This window comes from Pelodiscus sinensis, unplaced genomic scaffold (assembly GCF_049634645.1).
Source record: "Pelodiscus sinensis isolate JC-2024 unplaced genomic scaffold, ASM4963464v1 ctg127, whole genome shotgun sequence".
Taxonomy (NCBI): domain Eukaryota; kingdom Metazoa; phylum Chordata; order Testudines; family Trionychidae; genus Pelodiscus; species Pelodiscus sinensis.
In genome coordinates this window covers 231,989-258,717 of record NW_027466027.1, presented here as the reverse complement: position 1 = coordinate 258,717, position 26,729 = coordinate 231,989, and the positions used below count along the sequence as shown (strand labels likewise).

The window sequence follows — 26,729 nt, the reverse complement described above, 5'->3', positions numbered from 1 at the left end:
CACCGGCCCCGGCTCCCAGCCCCCCACCCCGGACACCGGCCCCGGCTCCCAGCCCCCCACCTCCGGCACCGGCCCTGCCTCCACCCCACCCCGGACACCGGCCCCGGCTCCCAGCCCCCCACCTCCGGCACCGGCCCTGCCTCCACCCCACCCCGGACACCGGCCCCGGCTCCCAGCCCCCCACCTCCGGCACCGGCCCTGCCTCCACCCCACCCCGGACACCGGCCCCGGCTCCCAGCCCCCAACCCCGGACACCGGGCCCGGCTCCCAGCCCCCAACCCCGGACACCGGGCCCGGCTCCCAGCCCCCAACCCCGGACACCGGGCCCGGCTCCCAGCCCCCACCCCCGGACACCGGGCCCGGCTCCCAGCCCCCAACCCCGGACACCAGGCCCGGCTCCCAGCCCCCACCCCCGGACACCGGCCCCGGCTCCCAGCCCCCAACCCCGGACACCGGGCCCGGCTCCCAGCCCCCAACCCCGGACACCGGGCCCGGCTCCCAGCCCCCAACCCCGGACACCGGGCCCGGCTCCCAGCCCCCAACCCTGGACACCGGGCCCGGCTCCCAGCCCCCACCCGCGGACATGGTCCCCTCCAGCCCAGCCTTGGCCTCCGGATGCAGCCCAGCCCCTGCGGGGAGAGGCTGCACCAAGAGAGCTGCTCCTGCCCCAGCCCTGGGACAGGACAGCGCATGGGCCCCAATACGCCAGGCTCCCTAGGCAGCCCCTCTCCCACCTGGAGCCCCGGCCCAGGCACCTGCAGGTCTGGCGTCTGGCCCCGGCCGCCCAGGGCGAACTGGCAGTCCTGCGGGGCGATGGAGAGGACGCGGGGCCGGCTCTCGGGGGGCAGCACCCAGGACCCGTTGGGCGTGTGGAAGGGGAGCAGCACCGGCTGCCCCCCCGCGTGCGCCGTCAGCTCCAGCACCGAGTCCTTGATGTGGCTGATGATCTCGTGGTTCTCCTCCAGCAGCTGCTCCAGCTGCTCAATGCGGTTCTGCAGCACCGAGATCTGGCTCTGTGGGCCCCAGGCCCGGTGAGAGGGGCCCAGCCGACCCTCCCCACCCAGTGAGAGCAGGGGTGCCCCAGCCAGGGGGCACGAGCGGCGCTGTGCTGCTGGGCGGGGCAGGGGGCTCTCCCCGCACTCGGGGCGCTGGGTGCAGAGGTGCAACCCCACGACGTGTGTTCAGTGAGTCCGGGCAGGTGGCGCCGCTCCCCGTGCCCGGCACTGCCCAGAGGGGCGCCGCTCCCCGTGCCCGGCACTGCCCAGAGGTGCCCCGCTCCCCGTGCCCGGCACTGCCCAGAGGGGCCCCGCTCCCCGTGCCCCGCACTGCCCAGAGGGGCCCCGCTCCCCGTGCCCGGCACTGCCCAGAGGGGCGCCGCTCCCCGTGCCCGGCACTGCCCAGAGGGGCGCCGCTCCCCGTGCCCGGCACTGCCCAGAGGGGCGCCGCTCCCCGTGCCCGGCACTGCCCAGAGGTGCCCCGCTCCCCGTGCCCGGCACTGCCCAGAGGGGCCCCGCTCCCCGTGCCCCGCACTGCCCAGAGGGGCCCCGCTCCCCGTGCCCGGCACTGCCCAGAGGGGCGCCGCTCCCCGTGCCCGGCACTGCCCAGAGGGGCCCCGCTCCCCGTGCCCGGCACTGCCCAGAGGGGCGCCGCTCCCCGTGCCCCGCACTGCCCAGAGGGGCGCCGCTCCCCGTGCCCGGCACTGCCCAGAGGGGCCCCGCTCCCCGTGCCCGGCACTGCCCAGAGGGGCCCCGCTCCCCGTGCCCGGCACTGCCCAGAGGGGCGCCGCTCCCCGTGCCCCGCACTGCCCAGAGGGGCGCCGCTCCCCGTGCCCGGCACTGCCCAGAGGGGCCCCGCTCCCCGTGCCCGGCACTGCCCAGAGGGGCGCCGCTCCCCGTGCCCGGCACTGCCCAGAGGGGCGCCGCTCCCCGTGCCCCGCACTGCCCAGAGGGGCCCCGCTCCCCGTGCCCGGCACTGCCCAGAGGGGCGCCGCTCCCCGTGCCCGGCACTGCCCAGAGGGGCGCCGCTCCCCGTGCCCCGCTCTGCCCAGAGGGGCCCCGCTCCCCGTGCCCGGCACTGCCCAGAGGGGCGCCGCTCCCCGTGCCCGGCACTGCCCAGAGAGGCGCCGCTCCCCGTGCCCGGCACTGCCCAGAGAGGCGCCGCTCCCCGTGCCCGGCACTGCCCAGAGGGGCGCCGCTCCCCGTGCCCGGCACTGCCCAGAGGGGCGCCGCTCCCCGTGCCCGGCACTGCCCAGAGGGGCGCCGCTCCCCGTCCCTGGCACTGCCCAGAGGGGCGCCGCTCCCCGTGCCCGGCACTGCCCAGAGGGGCGCCGCTCCCCGTCCCCGGCACTGCCCAGAGGGGCACCCCCCGCACACCGCCCGGCTGGCCCCCACTGCCACATCCACCCCAGAGGTGGCCGCATGTCAGTGGCGGGTGCTGGGCGGCCTCGCTCGTGCCCAGGGCACAGCCCCGCAATGTCTCTGGGCCCAGGCAGTGGCGACGCCCGGCCCCCAGGAGCTGCCAGCGAGGGGGCCTGGGGGAGGGGCAGAGCCAGGGCCACTCACCCGCGGGAAGTTGCCTCCGCTCTGGTGCCGGGCAGGGTCGTGCTGCACTCGGTCCAGCATCAGGTAGAGGGAGAAGACGGCCACGCAGAAGATGGCAGCTCCGCACACCGTCACCTGCTTCTTCAGCTTCATCCCGGGGGCACCTGCCACCGAGCCAGCCTGAGCCAGGTCATGGCCCCCCCGCCTCGGCCAGCCCCCCGGCGGGACCCTCCCCCGCCTCGGCCTGCTCCCCGACGGGGCCCTCCCCCGCCTCGGCCAGCCCCCCGGCCGGCCCCTCCCCTGCCTCGACCAGCCCCCCGGCCAGGCCCTTCCCTGCCTCAGCCAGCCCCCCGACGGACCCCTTCCCCCACCTCGGCCAGCCCCCCAGCGGGCCCCTCCCCCGCCTCGGCCTGCTCCCCGACGGGGCCCTCCCCCGCCTCGGCCAGCCCCCCGGCGGGACCCTCCCCCGCCTCGGCCTGCTCCCCGACGGGGCCCTCCCCCGCCTCAGCCAGCCCCCCGGCGGGACCCTCCCCCGCCTCGGCCAGCCCCCCGGCGGGACCCTCCCCCGCCTCGGCCTGCTCCCCGACAGGGCCCTCCCCCGCCTCGGCCAGCCCCCCGGCGGGACCCTCCCCCGCCTCGGCCAGCCCCCCGGCGGGACCCTCCCCCACCTCGGCCAGCCCCCCGGCCGGCCCCTCCCCCGCCTCGACCAGCCCCCCGGCCAGGCCCTTCCCTGCCTCAGCCAGCCCCCCGACGGACCCCTTCCCCCACCTCGGCCAGCCCCCCAGCGGGCCCCTCCCCACCTTGGTCAGCCCTCCGGCGGGCCCCTCCCCCGCCTCGGCCAGCCCCCCGGCCGGCCCCTCCCCTGCCTCGACCAGCCCCCCGGCCAGGCCCTTCCCTGCCTCAGCCAGCCCCCCGACGGACCCCTTCCCCCACCTCGGCCAGCCCCCCAGCGGGCCCCTCCCCCGCCTCGGCCAGCCCCCCGGCGGGACCCTCCCCCGCCTCGGCCAGCCCCCCGGCGGGGCCCTCCCCCGCCTCGGCCTGCTCCCCGACGGGGCCCTCCCCCGCCTCGGCCAGCCCCCCGGCGGGACCCTCCCCCGCCTCGGCCTGCTCCCCGACGGGGCCCTCCCCCGCCTCAGCCAGCCCCCCGGCGGGACCCTCCCCCGCCTCGGCCTGCTCCCCGACGGGGCCCTCCCCCGCCTCGGCCAGCCCCCCGGCGGGACCCTCCCCCGCCTCGGCCAGCCCCCCGGCGGGACCCTCCCCCACCTCGGCCAGCCCCCCGGCCGGCCCCTCCCCCGCCTCGACCAGCCCCCCGGCCAGGCCCTTCCCTGCCTCAGCCAGCCCCCCGACGGACCCCTTCCCCCACCTCGGCCAGCCCCCCAGCAGGCCCCTCCCCACCTTGGTCAGCCCTCCGGCGGGCCCCTCCCCCGCCTCGGCCAGCCCCCCGATGGGTCCCCTCCCTGATCTACTCCAGCCCCCCGATTGGCAGTATTCCCCTGTCAGCTGGGCACTTGGGCAGCCGCTCAGGAAGGATTCAGGTGCCACCCAGCTGATTGGCAGAGCACCCAGCCGGGTTCACGTTTCTGCTGGTGGGGCATGTTAGATCATCAGAGCGGCCAGGCTGGGTCCGACCGAAGGCCCATCCAACCCCATGTCCTGCCGGCCCACAGTGGCCAGTGCCAGGTGTCCCAGAGGGAGGGGACAGAACTGGGACTCATCACACGATCCCTCCCGTTGCCCATTCCCAGCCTCTGACCAACAGGAGCGAGGAGGACACCTTTCCTGCCTACTGTGGCTAGTAACCATTGATGGACCTAAGCTCCATGATCTATTTGGTTCTTTCTGAACCCTGTTAAAGTCCTGATCTTCACAACATCCTCTGGCAGGGAGTTCCACAGGTTGCCGTGTGAAAAATGCTTCCTTTTCAGCCTGGAACCTATTCATTTCATTTGGTGCTCCCTGGTTCTTATGTTATGGGAATAGGTAAATGACTTTTCCTTAGTCACTTTCTCCACACTCTCATGACTGTATAGACCTCAGTCAGCTCCCCCTTAGGGTACGTCGACACAGAAGTGTTATTCTGAAACGACTTAGTCCACGTCTGCACGACAAGCCGTTATTTCGACACCATGTCAAAATACAGGCGAGCTGGAGGACTGCTCGCTCTGACTCCTGTGACCCTCACTGTGCGAGGGGAGTCGGGGGAGGCGTGCTCTGTCTCGGACGCCCTGCGGAGCAGACAGCCTCAAAAGCCAAAATCCGCTATTTTGATTTAAGCTACGCAATTGACGCAGCTCAAGTTGTGTCGCTTATTTCGGCTTTAGCCCTGCTGTGCAGGCGCCCTAGGTCTGCTCTTTTCCAAGCTAGAAGTCCCCGTCTTTTAACCTCTCTTCATACGGGACCCGTTCCAAGCCCCCATCATCTGTGTGGCCCTTTGCTGAACCTTTTCCAATGCCAATGTAGCTTTGTTGAGATGAGGGGTCCCCATCTGTGCGCAGGATTCAAGCTGTGGGCGTCCCGTGGATTTATACAGAGGCAATGAGAGATTCTCTGTCTTATTCTCTGTCCCTTTGTAATGATTCCCAACATCCTGTTTGCTTTTTGACGGCCGCTGCGCACGGAGAGGATGTTTGCAGAGAACGATCCACAGTGACTCCAAGATCTCTCTCGAGTAGCTGTAGCCAGATCAGTCCCCATTATATTGTGTGTGCAGCAGGGCTTATGTTTCCCAATGGGCATTACTTGACACTTATCCACATTCCATTTCAGCTGCCATTTCACTGCCCAATCGCTGACTTTGGGGAGATCTTTTTGACACTCTCCAGTCTCCTTTGGTCTTAACTACCTTGAGCAGTTTGGGATCATCTGCAAATTTTGCCACCTCCCTGTTTCCCCCTTTCCCTAGATCATTTCTAAATAAGTTGAAAAGGATTGGTCCCAGGTCAGACCCTGGGGGGACCCCACTAGGTACCTCTCTCCACTCGGAAAACTGGCCATTTATTCCTACCCTTTGTCTCCTGGCTTTTAACCAGCTCTCAGTCCATGAAAGGACCCGCCCTCTTATCCCATGACAGCTTGCTTTGCCTAAGAGCCTTGGTGAGGGACCTTGTGTGACATAGTGGGGACGGTATTCACTCTGTTCGCTTTGTCACGGTGTATGTGATTCCTACTGTTATGTGCTGCTCTGTAGTACTGTGTGTGTGTGTGCCTCAGTTTCCCTGGGAACTGCACAGGTGCCTGGCGGGGCGTGGGAATGTTGGGTGTGACTCTCACTGAGGGAGACTGTCCCATCTTAGCACATGTACAATGGCTCAGGCTGTCCTGTAACCTGAGCCTGGGTGGGAGATGTAGCCAGGTGACACCTTTTTGCCCAGGAAGCTGGACACAGGAGGGGACGAGGCTGCCTGCAGGGTGGGGCTGGGTGTGTGAGTGTCTCTCATCAGGGGAGGACTGTACTGACTGCGCCTGTTCCCTGAAACAGGTCTGAGCTACACTGTCCCCCTGGGAATCAAGAACCATTCTGGGCTCCCTGCCGGAGGGGGCCGGTGGCTCCCCCACCCTCCTTGACATCTTGTCAGAGGAAATCTAAGAGCACTGCGTCCACTGGCTCCCCCGTCCACATGCTGGGTGACCCCCTCAGAGAACTCCAGGGGTTAGTAAGGCATCACTTCCCTTTACAGAAACCATGTTGACTCCCCCAACAATATGTTCCTCCGTGTGTCTGACAATTTCATTCTTTACTATAGTTTCAACTAATTCGCCCAGGACTGAGGTCACACTTACCGGTCTGGAGCTGCCAAGGTCGCCTCCAGAGCCCTTTTAGATATTGGCGTGGTGTCAGCGACCTTCCCGTCGTTAGGTGCGGAAGCTGATCGAAAGGGCAGGTTACAAACCACAGTCAATAGTTGTGCAATTGCCCATTTGGGTTCTTTCAGAACTCGGGGGACGCATCTGGGCCCGGTGACTTGGTACTGTTAGTTTATCAGTTTGTTCCCAAACCTCCTCTCATGGCACCTCAATCGGGGACAGTTCCTCAGATCTGTCACCTGCAAAATGGCCCAGGTTTGGGAATCTCCCCAATATCCTCAGCTGTGAAGACTGAAGCAAAGAATCCATTTCGCTTCCCTGCAATGCCCCCAACAACTGCTATTCTGCAGCTGCCTCCAGCAGTCCTGTCTGGGCCACCCCACCCCTAGCCCCTGGCCACCCCCATCTCGGCCCTGGGCCCCCCAGCTAGGGATGGAAAATCCCATTGAATTGGTTAACCAACTAAAGGGGGCGGGCAGGGACCCGCTCTTGCTCCCCCTGGTTAACCGGAACTGGTGAGCATCCCCCGGCACGGACAGAGCTAAGTCGTGTGCTCTGTGGCCTGGCCAGACTCCCCCCAGCTCTGCACCTTGGTAGGCCCAGGGGTGATGCCTGTGCAGCCCGGTCCAGCACTGCACAGACTCAGCGGGGTTATGGGGCAGGCCTGTGGGGCCCAGCCAGCCTGGCGCACCCACCCCACAGCAGCAATGCTGCCCTGGGGCTTGGGCCGCGGGCACTCACAGGAAGCTGGCCTGCAGCAAGCCCAGCACTGCCCTGTGAGCTAATCCCGCCTGCGCGCCAGCCAGGACGGCGTATTTATAGCCTGGGCAGCCTGGGCCAGGCCGGAGGAGGGGCTGGATTGGACAGAGCATCAATTACACCTTGCCCTGCCCTGCCCCCGGCCAGGCACACGGCACCGCCCATGCAAGAGAGAGCGCCCCAGCCACGAACCACACTGCATCTGTCCCCCTCATACTGCCCCTCCCTCGCAGCAGCTGGCCACACGGCCCCGCCGCTGCCCCCTGTGCCAGTCCTCACCGCGCCCACTGCTGAGTCTGGGCGCGCGGGCGGGGGGCCAGCCAGGAGCAGGCTCTCTGGGCACAAGGAGGGCCAGGGATCGGCGCGGCCCAGGGCAGGCGGAGCGCAGGGAGACTGGGGGCGCGGCAAGGGCCTAGCAGAGGGTGCGAGGGCTCAGCCCAGCGGCGAGCGAGCTGGGGCGGAGAGGACACGGCCGGGCATGGCACCGGCTGGCTAAGCAGTGCCGGGAAGCCGCCCCGCACGGCTGGCAGGGCCTGGCGGGAGAGGGGCTGGGCAGCCCGGCCTGCGGCGTGTCCGGAAGCCAGCGGTCAAGGGGCCCTGCTGCCATCGCTCTGCTGAGCTGGCCTGGGCAGTGCCCCTGTGTGACATGGCCACGTCTGCTTCCCTGGCCACTCGCTGCCAGCGGGGGCCCGGGCCCGGGCCGGGGGGGCATGGCCGGCCAGAGGGGAGAAGGGCAGGAACACAGGCTGGGCTGGGTGGGTCGGGAACGGCGGGGACCCGGACCAGGCCACGTGAAAGCAGGAGCCTCCTTGTCACTAGCCACGAGGTTACAGGTCCCCCTCGGCCCCGCCCTGCGCCCTGCCCCCCCCTCGGCCCCGCCCTGCCCCCCCCGGGCCCTGCCCTGCGCCCTGCCCCCCCGGCCCTGCCCTGCCCTGCCCCCCCTCGGCCGCGCTCTGCCCCCCCTCGGCCGCGCTCTGCCCCCCCCCCTCGGCCCCGCCCTGCGCCCTGCCCCCCCCTCGGCCCCCGGGCCCTGCCCTGCGCCCTGCCCCCCCCGGCCCTGCCCTGCCCTGCCCTGCCCCCCCTCGGCCGCGCTCTGCCCCCCCCCTCGGCCCCCGGGCCCTGCCCTGCGCCCTGCCCCCCCCGGCCCTGCCCTGCCCTGCCCTGCCCCCCCTCGGCCGCGCTCTGCCCCCCCTCGGCCGCGCTCTGACCCCCCCCTCGGCCCCGCCCTGCGCCCTGCCCCCCCCCGGCCCCGCCCTGCCCTTCGCCCTGCCCTGCCGTGCCCCCCCTCGGCCGCGCTCTGCCCCCCCTCGGCCCCGCCCTGCGCCCTGCCCCCCCCCATCGGCCCTGCCCTGTCCTGTCCTGCGCCCTGCCCCCCCCCCCCGGCCCTGCCCTGCGCCCCCAGCGACCTACCCCCCCCCCCGCCCTGCGCCGCGCCGCGCCCCCCCCCCCTCGGCCGGGCGCCCAACCCGGCTGCTCTGGTCCATTCAAGGCAGGGGCTGAGCGGGGGGGGGGGGGGCGCGGCAGGGCCCCGGGAGCTGTCCAGCCCCGCCCGGCCCCGCGCTCCTACCTCCGGCTGCGGCAGGCCCGGGCCCGGCTCCGCTCACATCCTCCGCCGGGCCGGGCACGGCCTCTCCGGCAGCTGCCGCCTCCGCGCCGGGCTGCGCCGGCTGCGAGCCGGGATGCGCCCAGGCTCCGCCCCGCTGCGCTGCGCTCCCCCCCCTGCGCTCCGTCCGTCTGTCCGTCCCCTCCCCTGCGCTCCGTCTGTCCGTCCCCTCCCCAGCTGTCTGTCTGTCCGTCCCCTCCCCTGCGCTCCGTCTGTCCGTCCCCTCCCCTGCGCTCCGTCCGTCTGTCCGTCCCCTCCCCTGCGCTCCGTCTGTCCGTCCCCTCCCCAGCTGTCTGTCTGTCCGTCCCCCCCCTGCGCTCCGTCTGTCCGTCCCCTCCCCAGCTGTCTGTCTGTCCGTCCCTCCCCTGCGCTCCGTCTGTCCGTCCCCTCCCCAGCTGTCTGTCTGTCCGTCCCCTCCCCTGCGCTCCGTCTGTCCGTCCCCTCCCCAGCTGTCTGTCTGTCCGTCCCCTCCCCTGCTGTCTGTCTGTCCGTCCCCTCCCCTGCGCTCCGTCTCTCCGTCCCCCCCCTGCGCTCCGTCTGTCCGTCCCCTCCCCAGCTGTCTGTCTGTCCGTCCCCCCCCTGCGCTCCGTCCGTCTGTCCGTCCCCTCCCCTGCGCTCCGTCTGTCCGTCCCCTCCCCAGCTGTCTGTCTGTCCGTCCCCCCCCTGCGCTCCGTCCGTCTGTCCGTCCCCTCCTCTGCGCTCCGTCCGTCCGTCCCCTCCCCAGCTGTCTGTCTGTCCGTCCCCTCCCCTGCGCTCCATCTGTCCGTCCCCCCCCTGCGCTCCGTCTGTCCGTCCCCTCCCCTGCTGTCTGTCTGTCCGTCCCCTCCCCTGCGCTCCATCTGTCCGTCCCCCCCCTGCGCTCCGTCTGTCCGTCCCCTCCCCTGCTGTCTGTCTGTCCGTCCCCCCCCTGCGCTCCGTCCGTCTGTCCGTCCCCTCCCCTGCGCTCCGTCTGTCCGTCCCCTCCCCAGCTGTCTGTCTGTCCGTCCCCCCCCTGCGCTCCGTCTGTCCGTCCCCTCCCCAGCTGTCTGTCTGTCCGTCCCCCCCCTGCGCTCCGTCTGTCCGTCCCCTCCCCAGCTGTCTGTCTGTCCGTCCCCTCCCCTGCTGTCTGTCTGTCCGTCCCCTCCCCTGCGCTCCGTCTGTCCGTCCCCTCCCCAGCTGTCTGTCTGTCCGTCCCCCCCCTGCGCTCCGTCTGTCCGTCCCCTCCCCAGCTGTCTGTCTGTCCGTCCCCCCCCTGCGCTCCGTCTGTCCGTCCCCCCCCTGCGCTCCGTCTGTCCGTCCCCTCCCCTGCGCTCCGTCTGTCCGTCCCCTCCCCAGCTGTCTGTCTGTCCGTCCCCTCCCCTGCGCTCCGTCTGTCCGTCCCCTCCCCAGCTGTCTGTCTGTCCGTCCCCTCCCCTGCGCTCCGTCTGTCCGTCCCCTCCCCAGCTGTCTGTCTGTCCGTCCCCTCCCCTGCGCTCCGTCTGTCCGTCCCCTCCCCAGCTGTCTGTCTGTCCGTCCCCTCCCCCTGCTGTCCGTCTGTCTATCTGTCCACCCGTCCCCTGTCTGTCCACCCGTCTGTCCGTCCCCTCCCCTGCGCTCCATCTGTCCGTCCCCTCCCCTGCGCTCCGTCCGTCTGTCCGTCCCCTCCCCCTGCTGTCTGTCTGTCCGTCCCCTCCCCTGCGCTCCGTCTGTCCGTCCCCTTCCCTGCGCTCCGTCCGTCTGTCCGTCCCCTCCCCCTGCTGTCTGTCTGTCCGTCCCCTCCCCTGCGCTCCGTCTGTCCGTCCCCTCCCCCTGCTGTCTGTCTGTCCGTCCCCTCCCCTGCGCTCCGTCTGTCCGTCCCCTCCCCCTGCTGTCTGTCTGTCTGTCTGTCCCATACCCCTGCTGTCTGTCTGTCCGTCCCCTCCCCTGCGCTGCGTCTGTCCGTCCCCTCCCCTGCGCTCCGTCTGTCTGTCTGTCCCATCCCCCTGCTGTCTGTCTGTCCGTCCCCTCCCCTGCGCTCCGTCTGTCCGTCCCCTCCCCTGCTGTCCGTCCCCTCCCCTCCCCTGCGCTCCGTCTGTCCGTCCCCTCCCCCTGCTGTCTGTCTGTCTGTCCGTCCCCTTCCCCAGCTGTCTGTCTGTCCGTCCCCTTCCCCTGCTGTCTGTCTGTCTGTCCCATCCCCCTGCTGTCTGTCCCATCCCCCTGCTGTCTGTCTGTCCGTCCCCTCCCCTGCGCTCCGTCTGTCCGTCCCCTCCCCTGCGCTGCGTCTGTCCGTCCCCTCCCCTGCGCTCCGTCTGTCTGTCTGTCCCATCCCCCTGCTGTCTGTCTGTCCGTCCCCTCCCCTGCGCTCCGTCTGTCCGTCCCCTCCCCTGCTGTCCGTCCCCTCTCCCTGCGGTCCGTCTGTCCGTCCCCTCCCCTGCGCTCCGTCTGTCCGTCCCCTCCCCCTGCTGTCTGTCTGTCTGTCCCATCCCCCTGCTGTCTGTCTGTCCGTCCCCTTCCCCAGCTGTCTGTCTGTCCGTCCCCTTCCCCTGCTGTCTGTCTGTCTGTCCCATCCCCCTGCTGTCTGTCTGTCCGTCCCCTCCCTCTGCTGTCCGTCTGTCTATCTGTCCACCCGTCCCCTGTCTGTCCACCCGTCTGTCCCATCCTCCTGTGGTGTATCCATCCCCTTCCCCAGCTGTCTGTCCGTCCGTCCCCTCCCCCTGCGCTCCGTCTGTCCGTCCCCTCCCCCTGCTGTCCGTCTGTCTATCTGTCCACCCGTCCCCTGTCTGTCCACCCGTCTGTCCCATCCCCCTGTGGTGTATCCATCCCCTTCCCCAGCTGTCTGTCCGTCCGTCCCCTCCCCCTGCGCTCCATCTGTCCGTCCCCTCCCCCTGCTGTCCGTCTGTCTATCTGTCCACCCGTCCCCTGTCTGTCCACCCGTCTGTCCCATCCCCCTGTGGTGTATCCATCCCCTTCCCCAGCTGTCTGTCCGTCCCCTCCCCGTGCTGTCCGTCCATCTGTCCCCTCCCCCGCTGTCTGCCTTTTCCATTCATCCCCTCTCCCAGCTCTTTGCTTGTCTGTCTCCTTTCTTGCCTGGTGGCCTAACCCCCAGCCTCCACTTGTCCCCTGCGTCCCCTTCCCCGGCCGGCTGGGCTGCACCCGCCCCCCACCCCAGACACCTCTCTGGGCTGCAGCCAAACCGCTCCACAGAGCCTGGACGCTGCCGAGCCTGGGCCGGCCCTGTCGCCCGGCTGTCCCTGTGTCTGCCTGTTTGTCCGTCTGTCTCACGGCCCCCGGCCCTGCGAGAGACCCCTGCGTAGGCCAGCACACAAGGGGGGCCAGGAGCCTGCTGGCCCTGCCCTGAGCCATCTCCCCCAGGAGCCCATGGGCCTCTCCAGCAACACCAGGCAGCCAGGCTCAGGCCTCAGCTCCTTACGTGGGAGCTGTCCAGGGGAAGGGTGTGAAGGACAAGTTGCCTCCCCCTCCCCCGCTGCCCCATCAGACAGACCAGCAACAGGGAGAAGGGGGACTTCAAAGCAGCTGCGCCGGCAGGGCTGAGCCCCGGCTCAGCTGTGTGGGGCTGCCCCTTTGAAATGCTGCCTGGGCGTTTCAAAAGGGCAGCACCACGGGGAGCCTGGGGGCAGCTGGAGTCCCCCACTGAGCCCGGCTCCGGGCAGCGTTTCAAAGGGGCAGCGCCATGTAGAGCCCAGGGCATCTGGAGTCCCCCGCTGAGCCCGGCTCCGTGCAGCGTTTCAAAGGGGCAGTGCTACGTGGAGCCCGGGGACAGCTGGAGTCCCCCGCTGAGCCCGGCTCCGTGCGGCGTTTCAAAGGGGCAGTGCTACGTGGAGCCCGGGGACAGCTGGAGTCCCCCGCTGAGCCCGGCTCCGTGCAGCGTTTCAAAGGGGCAGTGCTACGTGGAGCCCAGGGACAGCTGGAGTCCCCCGCTGTGCCCGGCTCCGTGCCGCGTTTCAAAGGGGCAGCGCCACGTGGAGCCCGGGGGCAGCTGGAGTCCCCCGCTGAGCCCAGCTCCGTGTGCTGTTTCAAAGGGGCAGCGCCACGTGGAGCCCAGGGCAGCTGGAGTCCGCTGCTGAGCCCGGCTCCATGCGGTGTTTCAAGGGGGCAGCACCATGGGGAGCCCGGGGGCAGCTGGAGTCCCCTGCTGAGCCCGGCTCCGTGCGGCATTTCAAAGGGGCAGCGCCACATGGAGCCCGGGGCAGCGGTGGGACTCTGGTTCCCCACGACCCCTGGCTCCGTGCGGTGCGACCACTTTGAAATGCGCAAGAGCCGCTGCTGGGGACTTTCCTACTTTTCAAAGCTGCCAATGCCTGCCGCCCAGAGTCAGTGGGACTACCCCCGCCCCAGCTGCCCAAGAGCCCCAGCCCGTCTAGTCAATTAAACACTCACTGTAGTAAATTGAGGGTCAGTAACATGGAGTCAGCAGGCCTAAATAGAGGTCTATAACATGAAAACAGCAACAGGCCTGCAATCTAGTGAGCAAGACTTTGGTTCAGTAACAGGAGACAAGAAAGAGGCCCTATTGATAACTGTGCGATTGTGTAAGTTAGGTCGAGCATGGAAGGACACAGGGAGGCTCTGGGTACAGACTGTAAGCCAAAGGGGAGTATTGGAACATCTTAATAGAAATGTCTTGGTACAAAAACTCCCTAAAAACTAATGCACATACCAACCTAGGTTCAGGACTGGGTCGGAATTGACAGCATGAGGGATAGTAAGTGAGCCCCCTTCCCTAAGGTGAGGGGTGGTAACTAGGCAACAGAGGGTCGTAATCTGGTGCGTAAAGAAGTGATGTAAGTTGTTTGTACCTGTCTATAAAAGGACACCGCAGAGGGTGCTCTCCGGCCGACCTTGGGGGGGGCGCACTAGGCGCCTGAACGGCAGGTGTCATTGCCTAAACTTACAGAGTGCACAGTAGCTTAACTTTGACTAACTGCTGTTAATATCTGTTATATGGCAATAGGCCTGCCCGGTGTTGGCACCGTGTCAACGCGGGCCATAGTGCCCAGTGGTGTCACATTGGACTGATCTCTGCTACCAACTGGTAGAGCTTCGCATCTGACAATAAACCTGCTCGACTGATTTCAGACCTTGCCTGCATCTGTCGTTTCCGGGGCCTCTCAGAGATCTCGTGTTGACCCAAGTGCACGGGGTCTAACGCTCTAGATAAAGGGAGCACCCATTGTTACGCACGCAGCCGAAAGTGTAACAATGGAGTAGAGGTCCTGCCAGGAGCGCGCCAGGACAACCCTGACCAGACGACGCTGACACCGACAGTCCAGACCACCGAAGGCACGAAAACACCGAGGTACGACACTCGCCCGTGAACATCCTCAGCCCAGAGACCCGTCCGAGCCCACCCACCGGGTTGTGCTCCTCTGTCTCTTCAGGCCCAAGGGAGGGGCATGCGCCCGGACCCCCTTCTTACGCAGGCTCCCGGGGTCTCCCCCTTGCGCACTGGTGGGTCCTGGTGCCAGTTCCCCGGCCCAGGCTGCTTGTCACGAGGCCTCGCTGCAGCGTCTTTCACTCAGCTCCACCCGCCCGTCACCTGGGGACCGGGCCTGGAGGACACCCTGCAGCTGCTGCCTGTCCTGGGACCCAGCCTGGGCCTGGCCCCATTGCTGTCCCTCACCGTGGCTCCGGGCCCTTGTGCTCAGTGCAGAGGAGCTGAAGGGGGCAGGGCCGGGAGACTCCTGCGAGTGACGTGCAGGGCTGTGCGGCCCAGTGGGTGCAGAAGGGCTGACATGCTGCTGTGGGGCCAGGCAGGAGGGCCGAGGAGTCTGGGCACCCAGGGGCAGCCCCTAGCACGGGGATCCAGGAAGCCACTGGGACCCCCAAGAGCCACAACACTCACACCTACACCCAGCCACCAAGGCCATGTCTGCGCTAGGGTTGCCAGTGCAAGTCACCCTGGCCAGCGCACAGCTGCCGCACTCAGCAGGCTGTTGTGCGTGTGCGTCGCACCAGGAGGGTGTGTGTCGATGCACGGGGAGGTGCACCAGAGGGTGGGATCCCCAGGAGCTCCCCGCCGCTGTTCAGGTCTTGGTGACGCAGGGCTGGGCAGAACCAAGTCATGCAGCAAGCGCTCAGCAGTGTTCTCCATCCCATAATATCACCTCCAGCCTATCACGTTCACCCGTTTTCAACTTCCCAAGACCCACGCGTCCCTCCTGGCTGTCCGCCTCTGAACAGCACTGCAGGCCCAGGAGCCCCGCCCCCCACAGGAGACCTGGCTTGGGACCAGGAACACGCAGGACTCCAAGATGCTTTATGCAAAACAGGCCCTGGCCCGGATCGGGGTTGCGGTACCATCTGCGGAATGGGTCTCCCCCTCGCGCATGGACCACTCGGGCATGCAACGTGGGGTCTGTCTGAGGTGCCAGGGCTAACAAGGGCCATTACTGCTGCTCCAGAAACCTAATGGCTCGGTGATCAACCCAGCAACCTGCAAATGGGAGCGTTTGTCCTGTGACCCAAACTGCGCTTCGCCCTAGAAAGACACGTGCCCAGGCACCTGGTACTGGAATCCATCTCCAGCATGGTACCTTTCCACAGGTATGGGGGATGCGAACAAAGGGTCCCCCTGTGGCGGTACGTCGGGTTCCCCCCAATCCTGCACCCCGTCTGCAGCAAGATGAGACGCCGCCAGCAGTAGAACGGAGGGTTTATTGCTCCTCCAGGATACAGCCCAGCATGGACGTGATGCCGTTTCAGGAGTCAGGGCCAGGAAACCTCAGACCCCTTGGATTAGGGGGTCCATTGTCATCACTGGACCCTCAGCTCCCAGCTAAGGCTGCTTCCTTCATATTTCCAGCCTGCAATGGCCTCTTCCCCCGAAACCTCCCTTCCTTTGTTCCCTGCCTGCCCTCAACCAGCCAGACAGGTTGGGTCTTTGCCTACATGCCGTAAGGCAGCCGTCCTGCTGGGCAGAGCTACAGGTACCGGCCAGTAGGGGTCACCCCAGCCCACACAGCCACCAGTGGATGTCCAGAGGGTATGGCCTGCCCGCTATAGCAACATCTCTCCCACTTCCGAGAGCGAACTGAGCAGGGTCACTCCGCTCGTGACCTGGGGAAGTTCGGGCCCCCCCACGGGACAGCGCGTCGGCGATGATGTTGGCGCTCCCCTTGACGTGGATCACACTTCCATGTCGTAGTCCTGCAGGAGCAGGCTCCACCGCAGCAGCTTGGCGTTCGTCCCTTCATCTGGTGCAGCCAGGTCAGGGGGCAGTGGTCGGTGTCACCGTGAAACGCCGGCCAAACAGGTACGGCTGCAGCTTTTGCAGGGCCCACACCATGGCCAGGCATTCCCTCTCTACGGTCGCGTAGCTCCGCTCCCGGGGCAGCAGCTTCCTGCTCAGGTACACGATGGGGTGACGTTCCCCTTTCTCGTCCGCCTGCATCAGCACCGCCCCCAGCCCGGTGTCCGAGGCGTCAGTAAACACGATAAAGGGCTTGTCGAAGTCTGGGTTTACCAACACTGGGGCCTTGGCCAGGGCTCCCTTCAGTGCACAGAGAGCCCTCTGGCACTGCTCCGTCCAGACCACCCTGTCGGGCCTCCCCTTCCTGCACAGCTCTGTGATCGGGGCAGCGATGGAGCTGAAGTTGGGCACAAACCTCCGGTAGTACCCCCCATCCCAATGAAAGCCTGGACCTGCTTCTTGGTCTGGGGCACAGGCCAGTCCCGGATGGCCTCCACTTTGGCCGGCTCTGGCTTCAAGCAGCCGCTCCCCACCTTATGGCCCAGGTAGGACACTTCGGCCATCCCGACCTTGCACTTCCCAGCCTTTACGGTCAGCCCAGCCTCCCTCAGCCGATCCAGTACCTGGCTGACCTGGGCCACGTGGTCCTCCCAGGACTGGCTGAAGACACAAATATTGTCGATGTACGCTAGGGCACAGTTCTCCATTCCCAGCAGCAGCTGGTCCACCAGGTGCTGGAAGGTGGCCCGTGCTCCCTTGTGGCCAAAGGGCAGGACCAGGAACTCATAGAGCCCCACTGCAGTGATAAATGTCGATTTCAGCCTGGTCTCAGGGTCTTGCGGCACCTGCCAGTAGCCCTTGGTGAGGTCCAGGGTGGTGAGGTAGCGAGCTCCCCCCAGCTTGTCCAGGACCTTGTCGGGCCTTGGCATCGGGTAGGCGTCGGACACCGTGACGGCGTTGAGCTTCCGGTAGTCCACGCAGAACCGGATCGACCCGTCCTTCTTGGGAACCAGCACCACGGGAGAGGCCCAGGGGCTGGAGGACGGCTGGATCACCCCCAGGGCCAACATGTCCTGGACCTCTCTCTCCAGGTCCTGGGCTGTTTTCCCTGTGACCCTGAATGGGGAGCAGCGCACCGGGGGGTGAGTGCCCGTCTGCACCCGGTGGACAGCCAGGTTGGTGAGACCAGGCTTGTTGGAGAACAGCTGCTGGTGGGAGCGCAGCACCTCCCGGATCTCGGCCTGCTGGGCCGGGGTGAGCTGGTCCGAGTGGGGAATTGACTCCAGTGAAGAGTCCTCTCCGGTCCCAGGGAACAGGCCTACCAGGGGATCCTCCCCCTGGGCCTGCACACGGCCAGCACTGAATTCTGGCCCCAATACGGCTTCATCATGTTAACATGATTCACCCGCTGGCCGCGCGTCCGGCCCGTCAGCTCCACCACGTAGTTCACCTCGTTCAGCTGCTTAACCACCTTGAAGGGGCCGTCCCAGGCGGCTTGCAGCTTGTTCTTCCGCACGGGGATCAGGACCATCACCTGGTCCCCGGTAGCGTAGGCGCGGGCCCGTGCATTGCGGTCGTACCAGACCTTCTGCTTCCTCTGGGCCCTGCTCAGGTTCTCTCTGGCCAGGCCCATGAGCTTGGAAAGTCTTTCCTGGAATGTCAGGACGTATTCTACGACCGGCTCACCCTCACTCATCTCTCAGTAAATCCAAGGGCCCCCCTCACCCACCTCCCATACATCTGCTCTAACGGGGAGAACCCTGTGGACTCCTGGGGCACCTCCCCGTATGCGAACAGCAGGTGGGGTAGGTACTTGTCCCAGTCCTGCGGGTGTTTGTGTATAAAGGTCCGTAGCATCTGTTCCAGAGTCCCATTGAACCTCTCCACCAGCCCGTTGGTCTGGGGGTGATACGCTGAGGCCCAGGTGTGCTGGACCCCGCACTTCTCCCACAAGCACCGGAGCAGGGCCGACATGAAGTTGGATCCCTGGTCCGTGAGGACCTCCTGGGGCAACCCCACCCTGCTGAAAAGGGCCAGCAGCGCGTCTGCCACAGTGTTTGCCTTGATAGAGGGCAGAGCCACGGCCTCGGGTAGCAGGTGGTGAAATCCACCCCCTCCAGGATGTATTCCTTCCCCGTCCGGGTCAGCCTGCTGAAAGGTCCCCCTATATCCATTGCCACCTTCTGGAAAGGCTCCTCTAGGATGGGCAGGGGCCTCAAAGCAGCTTTCCCCCTATCTTGGGCCTTCCCCACCCGCTGGCAGGGGTCGCAGGACCGGCAGTACCGCTGGACAGCTGCAAATACCCCCGGCCAGTAGAAGTTTTGGAGCAGCCTCAGCCGGGTGCGCCAGATCCCCCGGTGTCCCAAGAAGGGGATGTCATGGGCCAGGTACAGCAGCTTGCAGCGATACCTTTGGGGGACCACCAGCTGTCATTGGAGCCCCCATCCTCCAACTTTCCCGGGGGAGCCATTCCCAGTACAGGAATCCCCACTCCCACAGGAACCTCTCCTGGCAATCTCCCTCTGTGGTCTGAGCTACGCCCAGGTTGGCCCGGTCCCTCAGGGTCCGCAAGGAGGGGTCTGCCTGCACCTCAGCCTGGAATTCAGCAGCTGGGGCAGGGACAGGGCCCTGTTCCCCCCCCCCACCCCACCTGGGTCCAGAGTCCCATCTTGGCCAGGCTCCATGTCTGCTGGGGTGGGGCCCTGAGCCCCCTGCAGGGAGCCCTCCCCTGAGTCAGGGTCACCAGCCCCTCGCTGGCTCTGGCTGCGGGTGGTGACCAGGGCCCTGTGGGGTCCATCTGGTCATTCCTCTAGGTCCCCCCATCAGCACCTCCGTGGGCAAGTGCTGGTGACCCCCACCTCCTTGGGGCCTCCTTTTCTGATGCACCCGGACTACGTGCACCTTAAACGGGGTCCTGTCTATGGCCCTCAGGGTCAGCTGAGTATTGGGCACCATGTGGTCTGGGGCTATGACCTCGGGCCAGGCCAGTGTCACCTCCGCCCCCGTGTCCCAGAAACCCGCCACCTCCCTGCCATCCACCTGCAGGGGCACGAGGCTCTCGCTCCGCGGGGCTGCCCTGCCCCCACCCGGTACACGGAGAGACCCGCCTCTGGAGCGTCAGGTCTCTGGGAGGCCTTGGCCTGAGCCACCTTCCCCCGGCTCTGAGCTGAGGTTTGCCTGCTGGCCCCTGCCTCTGGGGCAGCCTGCCCCTCCCCCAGCCAGGTAACCTTGGAAAGTCCCAGGTCGTGGGCCCTGTCCTGGTGCCTGGTGCACTCAGCCCTCGTGTCCCCTTTGCCTGCAGCGGTGGCAAGTTAGGTCCTGTGGGCCCCTTCAGGCGGCTCCGCCCAGACCCTGGCTGGTTCTCGGGGATGCAGACAGCTGGTCCCTGTCTCTTGGGCTCGCCTCAGAGGTGCCTCTCTCCATCGCTCAGCCGAGATCCGGTCCCTGCGCGATTCCCTCTCTCCAGGACTCCTGTTCACCCCCGGACCGGCTCTCCATGAACTCGTCCGCCGGCCTCCTGGGTCCTCTGGCCTCCGGTCCTGGAGCCACAGCCTCAGGCTGGGCAGACACGCTTCATAGAGCTGCTCCAGCATCATCAGCTTAAGCAGCTCCTCTGCGGCCTGGGCCCCGGCCCCGCGCACCCGCTTGTGGCAGGATTGCGCCAGGCGGGAGCCAGATCCTCTCCCCTGGCCCCTTCTGCGCCCCCCGGAACTTCCTCCTGTACGTCTCGGGGTCAGCCCGACTTGTGCAGCTGGGCCTCTCTGACCCGTTCGCAGTCGCCCGGCTGCAGATCCTCCAGCTGGTTGAGCCCCCCTGCGGCCTCCTGATCCAGCAAGGGGGGAGCTGCCGGAGCCGGTCCGCTGGGGGGTCTGGTGCAGCTCACAGGCCCACTCGAAGGGGCTGAGGAACCGTCCATGCCCCTGCGTTCTTACATTGGGCCAACACGAGCTTCTCAAAATGTCTGGTCGCCCCAGGCCCCCTGGGGCCCTCCCCACTCACCGCAGCCGGGGCCCCTCGGCTCCTCCGCTCCGCCATGGCCAGCTCATGCTGCCGCTGCCTCTCCCGGTCCTGGCGCTCCTCCCTACGGTCCTCTAACTCCTTTAGCCGCCCTCGCTCTGCCAGGCTGGACCCCGCCCTAGACGGGGTAGAGCGTGACCCGGCGGGCACCGTGTTTCTCTGGCGGGCTCCAGCCCTCCGTCCGGTCTGAGAGCCTGAGACCCTCGCCAGGGGGGTCTGGCTGCTCCCCGCCGGGACAGGATCCCGGCCCCTGGACTGGTCATTCTCTTCCAGCCAGGCGATCAACTGGGCCTTGGTTGCTGCCCCCGTGGCCAGGCCCCTCTCTGCAGAGCCCCACAAGCTCTGCCTTCGGGAGTCAGGTGTAGGCCATCGACCCGCTGGGCCCCGAGGTATAAACTCACCGGCCGAGTGCTGCAGTGCCCACGACTCCCAGGAACCGCTTTGCTCTGTCTCCAGGACGCCTGGCTCTACGCCCCTCCCCTCTACTGCGCCTTGGCACTCGCTGCTGGAAGCTCCACCCACGGGGTGCAGGGCATCCCACTCCTGACACCACTGGGACGGCGCGCCGGGTACTCCCCCTCCCCCCTGCAGCAAGAACAGACTCCGCCAGCCAGTGGTATAGAAAGGGTTTATTGCTCCTCCAGGATACAGCACCACTGTTTCAGGAGTCAGGGCCAGGAAACCTCAGACCCCTTGGATTAGGGGGTCCATCGTCATCACTAGACCCTCAGTCCTCAGCTAAGGCTGCTTCCTTCATGTTCCCCAGCCAGCAACTGCCCCTTCCCCCGAAACCTCCCTTCCTTTGTTCCCTGCCTGCCCTCAACCGGCCAGACAGGTTGGGTCTTTGCCTATGTGCCTTAAGGCAGCCGTCCTGCTGGGCAGAGCTACAGGTACCGGCCAGTAGGGGTCACCCCAGCCCACACAGCCACCAGGGGATGCCCAGAGGGCACGGCCTGCCCACCACAGCACATCCCCTCCCTGGGGAAAGTCCACGTGCGCAAGGGGAAGTCCTTTGCCTTCAGCTGCCTTTGGAAACGGCCTGGCCCGCCCTAAGAGGAGACAAAGGACTTTGCAGAAGCCGTAGACCCCGGCCAGAGGGAAGAGCAGCTCTGCCATGCAGCTGGTACGGGGGCAAGAACAGCTGCTTCGGGCAGGAATTCGCAGGGAGCAGGTTTCTCGTGGATTAGAAGCAGCTAAGTGGTTTTGTTCATGTTAGTTTAGTAACTGGCTTTGCTCTGTCTGTTTGCACTCGCAGCCACTTAGCGCCCCCTGCCTGTGCCCGGGACACACTCTGGTTTCTCATCGGGCCCAGTGTCGATAGCAGTTCCCTGGGGGAGGCTCCGCTGGGCGTCTCTGCCCCCCCTGAGAAGGGGGCCGGCCTCATGAGTCTGCCTGCGTACAGCTGTCCCAGAGCAGGACAGATTGACTGGGCCTTTGGTCCCATTTGGCGGTTGGGTTCCTGGCTGAGGTGTTACAGCTGGATCCTCCTGGAGCTGAACTGGGGCAGGGTCTGTGTTGCTCTCCGGGGGGGTGACCCCAACTCTGCGCCTGGGCTGGGGGAGACCAGGGCTGCTGGCCCAGCAGCACAGGGTGGTGGGGAGCCCAGCGGGCAGGAAGGTGGCATCAGAGGCTTGATCAGGCCGTGGGGGGACAAGCCCAAGGGGATTTCTGTGAGTCAGGCCGCCACGCCCCCAGCCGTCTGAGGGAGAGCGAGAGCTGACGCAGCGCTGCGGGTGGCGAGCACCCAGCGGCAGAAGGGCCCAGCGATGTGCACGGAACAGTGGGGTCGCCTTGCAGCGCCGACTGGGGCTGGCAAGCCGGGGCAGGGGCTGTGGGCTGCACGAGGCCTCGTTTCTGGAGCCAGCGCCGAGCTGGCCCCACCCTGCAGCGCAGGGACGCCAGGCGGAGAGCTCCAGAGACGCGAGGGGGCCGTACCGTGCCACCCTGCGTGGGGGACGCCAGGCGGAGAGCTCCAGAGACGCGAGGGGGCCGTACCATGCCACCCTGCGTGGGGGACGCCAGGCGGAGAGCTCCAGAGACGCGAGGGGGCCGTACCGTGCCACCCTGCGTGGGGGACGCCAGGTGGAGAGCTCCAGAGACGCGAGGGGGCCGTACCATGCCACCCTGCGTGGGGGACGCCAGGCGGAGAGCTCCAGAGACGCGAGGGGGCCGTACCATGCCACCCTGCGTGGGGGACGCCAGGCGGAGAGCTCCAGAGACGCGAGGGGGCCATACCATGCCACCCTGCCTGGGGGACGCCAGGCGGAGAGCTCCAGAGACGCGAGGGGGCCGTACCATGCCACCCTGCCTGGGGGACGCCAGGCGGAGAGCTCCAGAGACGCGAGGGGGCCGTACCATGCCACCCTGCGTGGGGGACGCCAGGCGGAGAGCTCCAGAGACGCGAGGGGGCCGTACCATGCCACCCTGCCTGGGGGACGCCAGGCGGAGAGCTCCAGAGACGCGAGGGGGCCGTACCATGCCACCCTGCCTGGGGGACGCCAGGCGGAGAGCTCCAGAGACGCGAGGGGGCCGTACCATGCCACCCTGCGTGGGGGACGCCAGGCGGAGAGCTCCAGAGACGCGAGGGGGCCGTACCATGCCACCCTGCCTGGGGGACTCCAGGCAGAGAGCTCCAGAGACGCGAGGGGGCCGTACCGTGCCACCCTGCCTGGGGGACGCCAGGCGGAGAGCTCCAGAGACGCGAGGGGGCTGTACCATGCCACCCTGCGTGGGGGACGCACTGTGAGGGCCGTGGGCATGCAGAGCCGTTCGCTGTCTCCTGTTGTGCCGGGCTGGGCTCCTGGCCACGTGCAAGACATGGTAGAGCTCGGAGGGGCCAGCGGGCCCCGGGGACACGTCTCGCCCATCAGTGCCCGCTGGCCAGGGAAGCGGCAGCACAGCCCCAAGCACACAGGACGCTCAGCAAGCTCCAAGCACGGCCCTTCTTTCCCGGCCCCGCCCGCCTCTGCCTCCGGGCGCTGTGAGCGCGACGTGGCGAGATGCAGCAGCGGCTCCGCAGTGCGCGGCCCGGTGGGAGGGGCGGGGGCTGCCAGGGGGCGGGTGCTCAGTGCAAACGCCAGACTGACGGTCGTTGCTGCTGGCTGCGTCCTGCCCGGCAGGCGCGAGGCAAGGGGGCACTGCCCCAGGGTGCAGGGCACAGGCAGGCTGGGCTGGGTGCCCCGTGCTTAGCCTGGGGGCCACGCGGGCACAGGCCCCTGCCAGCGCAGCGGCTCATGCTGGGGGTTCCTGACTCCCCATTTGGCACTGAGCCCTTGTGCCACGAGCGCTGCGGGCTGGTCCCTTCCCTGCCGGCCAGCGCCAGCCCTTCAGTCTGTCCCGGCGGCCCCTGCCCTGGCTGTCTGGCCGCCCGCACTTGGGGGCTTGGCTGCTGGTGGGCGCTGAGCGCTGGCTCCATTGCCCCACAGGGCCTGTGGAAGCGTCTCAAGATTCACAGGCCGTGCCTGCGTCCATAAGCAAACTGCCACGTCCCTGGGGCCCACGGAGCCACGGCGCGGCCTCTTGGCTGGAGCAGCAGGGCGCGAGCTAGAGCCTCCGTCGCGCCGCAGGGCACCCGAGGGGCCTTCTCCGGAGCCAGGCTTGGCTGCCAGGACTGGGGGGGTCCCAAGTGGCCCTGGCACACGGTGCAGGGGTATCCTGTTCCCCATACTCCTCCTTGGGGGTGCGCCCGTGCGGGGGGCGGGGGTCTGCCAAGTACGGCATGGCCCTTGTGACATAGTGGGGGTACTTGCTGGGCTGTGGTGACGGTCTGCCAAGTGCGGCATGGCCCTTGTGACGTAGTGGGGGTACTTGCTGGGCTGTGGTGACCCCTGCTGTCTGGAGCAAGACCCAGCAGGGAAAACCTCACTATGCAAAGGTGATGCCAAACCTGTTGAACCAGACACCCCCCATGGAGAGGGACAAAGGAAGGTGGATGCTGCCCTGGCTGGGGGGCAGGGCTGGAAGTTAGTTAGTGGGTTGCTGGCTGTCTGGGAGCATGGAGGAGACAGCCTGGGAGAGGAGCTGGAGTTTAGGGGCCCAGTCTCCCTCATCTCAAGGGGGCCTGAGGCATCCTAGCCCAGCTCTGGGACCAGACTACATCTGTGCTGTGCTGTATCCTGGAGAGGCAATAAACTTCCTCTAGTCCACCGGCTGGTGCAGTCTGTTTGTGCCATTTCGGGGTGCAGGAGACGGGGGACCCCAACGCGCCGTCACAGCCCTGACCGACTGCTGGCGGCTAGTGCACCTGCTGCAGCCCCTTGGCTCCCAGCCAGCACTACCGCGGTCCCTGGTGCAACCCTTCCCCTGCCTCTCCCATGCTGCTCCCAGAGCTCCAGCATTCTTGGGCCTGCACAGCCTCTCCCCCTCCCAAGCCCTGCAGATCCAGTAGCTTCAGCTGGGGCGTGTCCGGAGCCGGGCGCCGGCCAGGTGCCCCAGTGGGGAGCCGCGAGGTGCGCTCGAGAGCAGGGCGCGTCCGGAGCCGGGCGCCGGCCTGGTGCCCCAGTGGGGAGCCGCGAGGTGCGCTCGAGAGCAGGGCGCGTCCGGAGCCGGGCGCCGGCCTGGTGCCCCAGTGGGGAGCCGCGAGGTGCGCTCGAGAGCAGGGCGCGTCCGGAGCCGGGCGCCGGCCTGGTGCCCCAGTGGGGAGCCGCGAGGTGCGCTCGAGAGCAGGGCGCGTCCGGAGCCGGGCGCCGGCCTGGTGCCCCAGTGGGGAGCCGCGAGGTGCGCTCGAGAGCAGGGCGCGTCCGGAGCCGGGCGCCGGCCTGGTGCCCCAGTGGGGAGCCGCGAGGTGCGCTCGAGAGCAGGGCGCGTCCGGAGCCGGGCGCCGGCCTGGTGCCCCAGTGGGGAGCCGCGAGGTGCGCTCGAGAGCAGGGCGCGTCCGGAGCCGGGCACAGTCGGGGGCAGGGCAGTAGCGTTCCCAGCGGGACCAGAGCCGCGGAGCCGGGCATGGTGGGACGCGGACCTGACTCGGCACCACACAGGCCAGGGGGCTCTAGGGCAGCCCGACGGGAGACCAGTGCAAGTGCAGCCGCATGCTCCTGCCCGGAAAGGTGTCAGCTCTAGGCTCCTAGGGCCCTCGTGAGGCACGAGCCCCGTCTCTGCCCGCCCGGCGGGACCCAGCTCTTCCAGCCGAGTGCACCGCCGACCGGCAAACCCACCGCACGCTTGTGGTGGACTCATAACATTTGTAGCTGCATATTTTTGTATTCATTATGCAAATAGTGAATATGCAAATACAGTGTTACCAGTCCACCCAAAGCCCCGGCCCCCAGAGCCCATCCTGTGCCAGGCCCCCACCCCTCCAGTACCCCCCGCGCCAGCCACTGACCCCAGAGTCCCTTCACCCAACTCCCCAGTGCCAGCCTCCTGCCCTCAGAGCCCCCCAGTGCCAGCCCCCCATCCCTCCAGTACCCCCCCCGCGCCAGCCACTGACCCCAGAGTCCCTTCACCCAACTCCCCAGTGCCAGCCTCCTGCCCTCAGAGCCCCCCAGTGCCAGCCCCCCACCCCTCCAGTACCCCCCCGCGCCAGCCACTGACCCCAGAGTCCCTTCACCCAACTCCCCAGTGCCAGCCTCCTGCCCTCAGAGCCCCCCAGTGCCAGCCCCCCACCCCTCCAGTACCCCCCCGCGCCAGCCACTGACCCCAGAGTCCCTTCACCCAACTCCCCAGTGCCAGCCTCCTGCCCTCAGAGCCCCCCAGTGCCAGCCCCCCACCCCTCCAGTACCCCCCCGCGCCAGCCACTGACCCCAGAGTCCCTTCACCCAACTCCCCAGTGCCAGCCTCCTGCCCTCAGAGCCCCCCAGTGCCAGCCCCCCACCCCTCCAGTACCCCCCCGCGCCAGCCACTGACCCCAGAGTCCCTTCACCCAACTCCCCAGTGCCAGCCTCCTGCCCTCAGAGCCCCCCAGTGCCAGCCCCCCACCCCTCCAGTACCCCCCCGCGCCAGCCACTGACCCCAGAGTCCCTTCACCCAACTCCCCAGTGCCAGCCCCCCATCCCAAACACCTGAGCCAGCGCCCACCCCGCAGAGCCCCACACCAGACCCCCCCGAGCCAGCCTCCTGTTTCCAGAGCCCCACTGCACCCAACCTCCACAGAGCCATCCCTAGGCCCCACTACTAGCCCCAGCCCAGAGCCGCCCAAGCCAGCCCCTGCCTGTTACAGCCCCTCACCCTCTGGGTCCCCTAGCACTAGCCCTACCCCCACAGCCCCCCCAGTGTCAGCCCCTTGCCTCAGAGTCCAACCGCCCTTTGGAGCTCCCCAGTACTAGCTCCAAGCTCAGACCCCCCAGTATTAGCTTCACCCCCCGGGGCCCCTCACCCCAGAGCCCCCAGTGTAGCTCTGCCCCGCCCCCACACCTCGCCCTGCCTCCCAGCCGCCAGCTGAGCGCTGCTGCCCGGGCCGTGGCTGCTCTAAGGCTGCCGTGCCGCAAAGCGCTCTTCCGCGGCCGGGAGGAGACCCGCCCCTGCCCAGCGCTGGTTGGCTGAGAGACGGGGCAGGACACGCCTCTCCCGCCAGCTGCGGTGGGGGCGGGGTACCCCAGAGGGCTGGGGCCCGCTGCGCCAGGGTGCACGTGATCAGGCCCTGGCTGACCCGAAGAGCTGGCGGATGGCAGGACGGGGGCTCTCCGGCGGGACCGACAGACGCAGCCAAACAGGGTCTGTAGCAGCCTGGCGGTGGGGCCTGGAGTCCGCCGTGGGGCAGGCCGACCGCAGGCCCACGGCCTGTGCCAGGGACTAACAAACCCAGGCTGGGCTGGAGCAGGCAGCCAGGGGACACGCAGGCAGGACTCGCAGTGCAAACCAGGAGCCTCGGCGCCAGGCTGCCACGAGGGAGGAGGGGCCGCGGGGGGCAGGCACACTGACG

The 26,729-nt window shown here is 67.9% G+C and overlaps 1 protein-coding gene across 1 annotated transcript in view; it reads right to left on the bottom strand.

The window, feature by feature from the left end:
* Nucleotides 1–8,844, bottom strand: part of LOC142825992 (alpha-mannosidase 2x-like) — a 35,560-nt gene extending 26,716 nt beyond the window's left edge. The window contains 4 exon segments of the mRNA XM_075918396.1: nucleotides 756–1,013; nucleotides 2,562–2,704; nucleotides 6,321–6,405; nucleotides 8,671–8,844. Of these exon segments, the coding sequence (XP_075774511.1) occupies nucleotides 756–1,013; nucleotides 2,562–2,693 (390 nt within the window). The 5' untranslated portion in view covers nucleotides 2,694–2,704; nucleotides 6,321–6,405; nucleotides 8,671–8,844.
* Nucleotides 8,845–26,729: the final 17,885 nt, after the last annotated feature.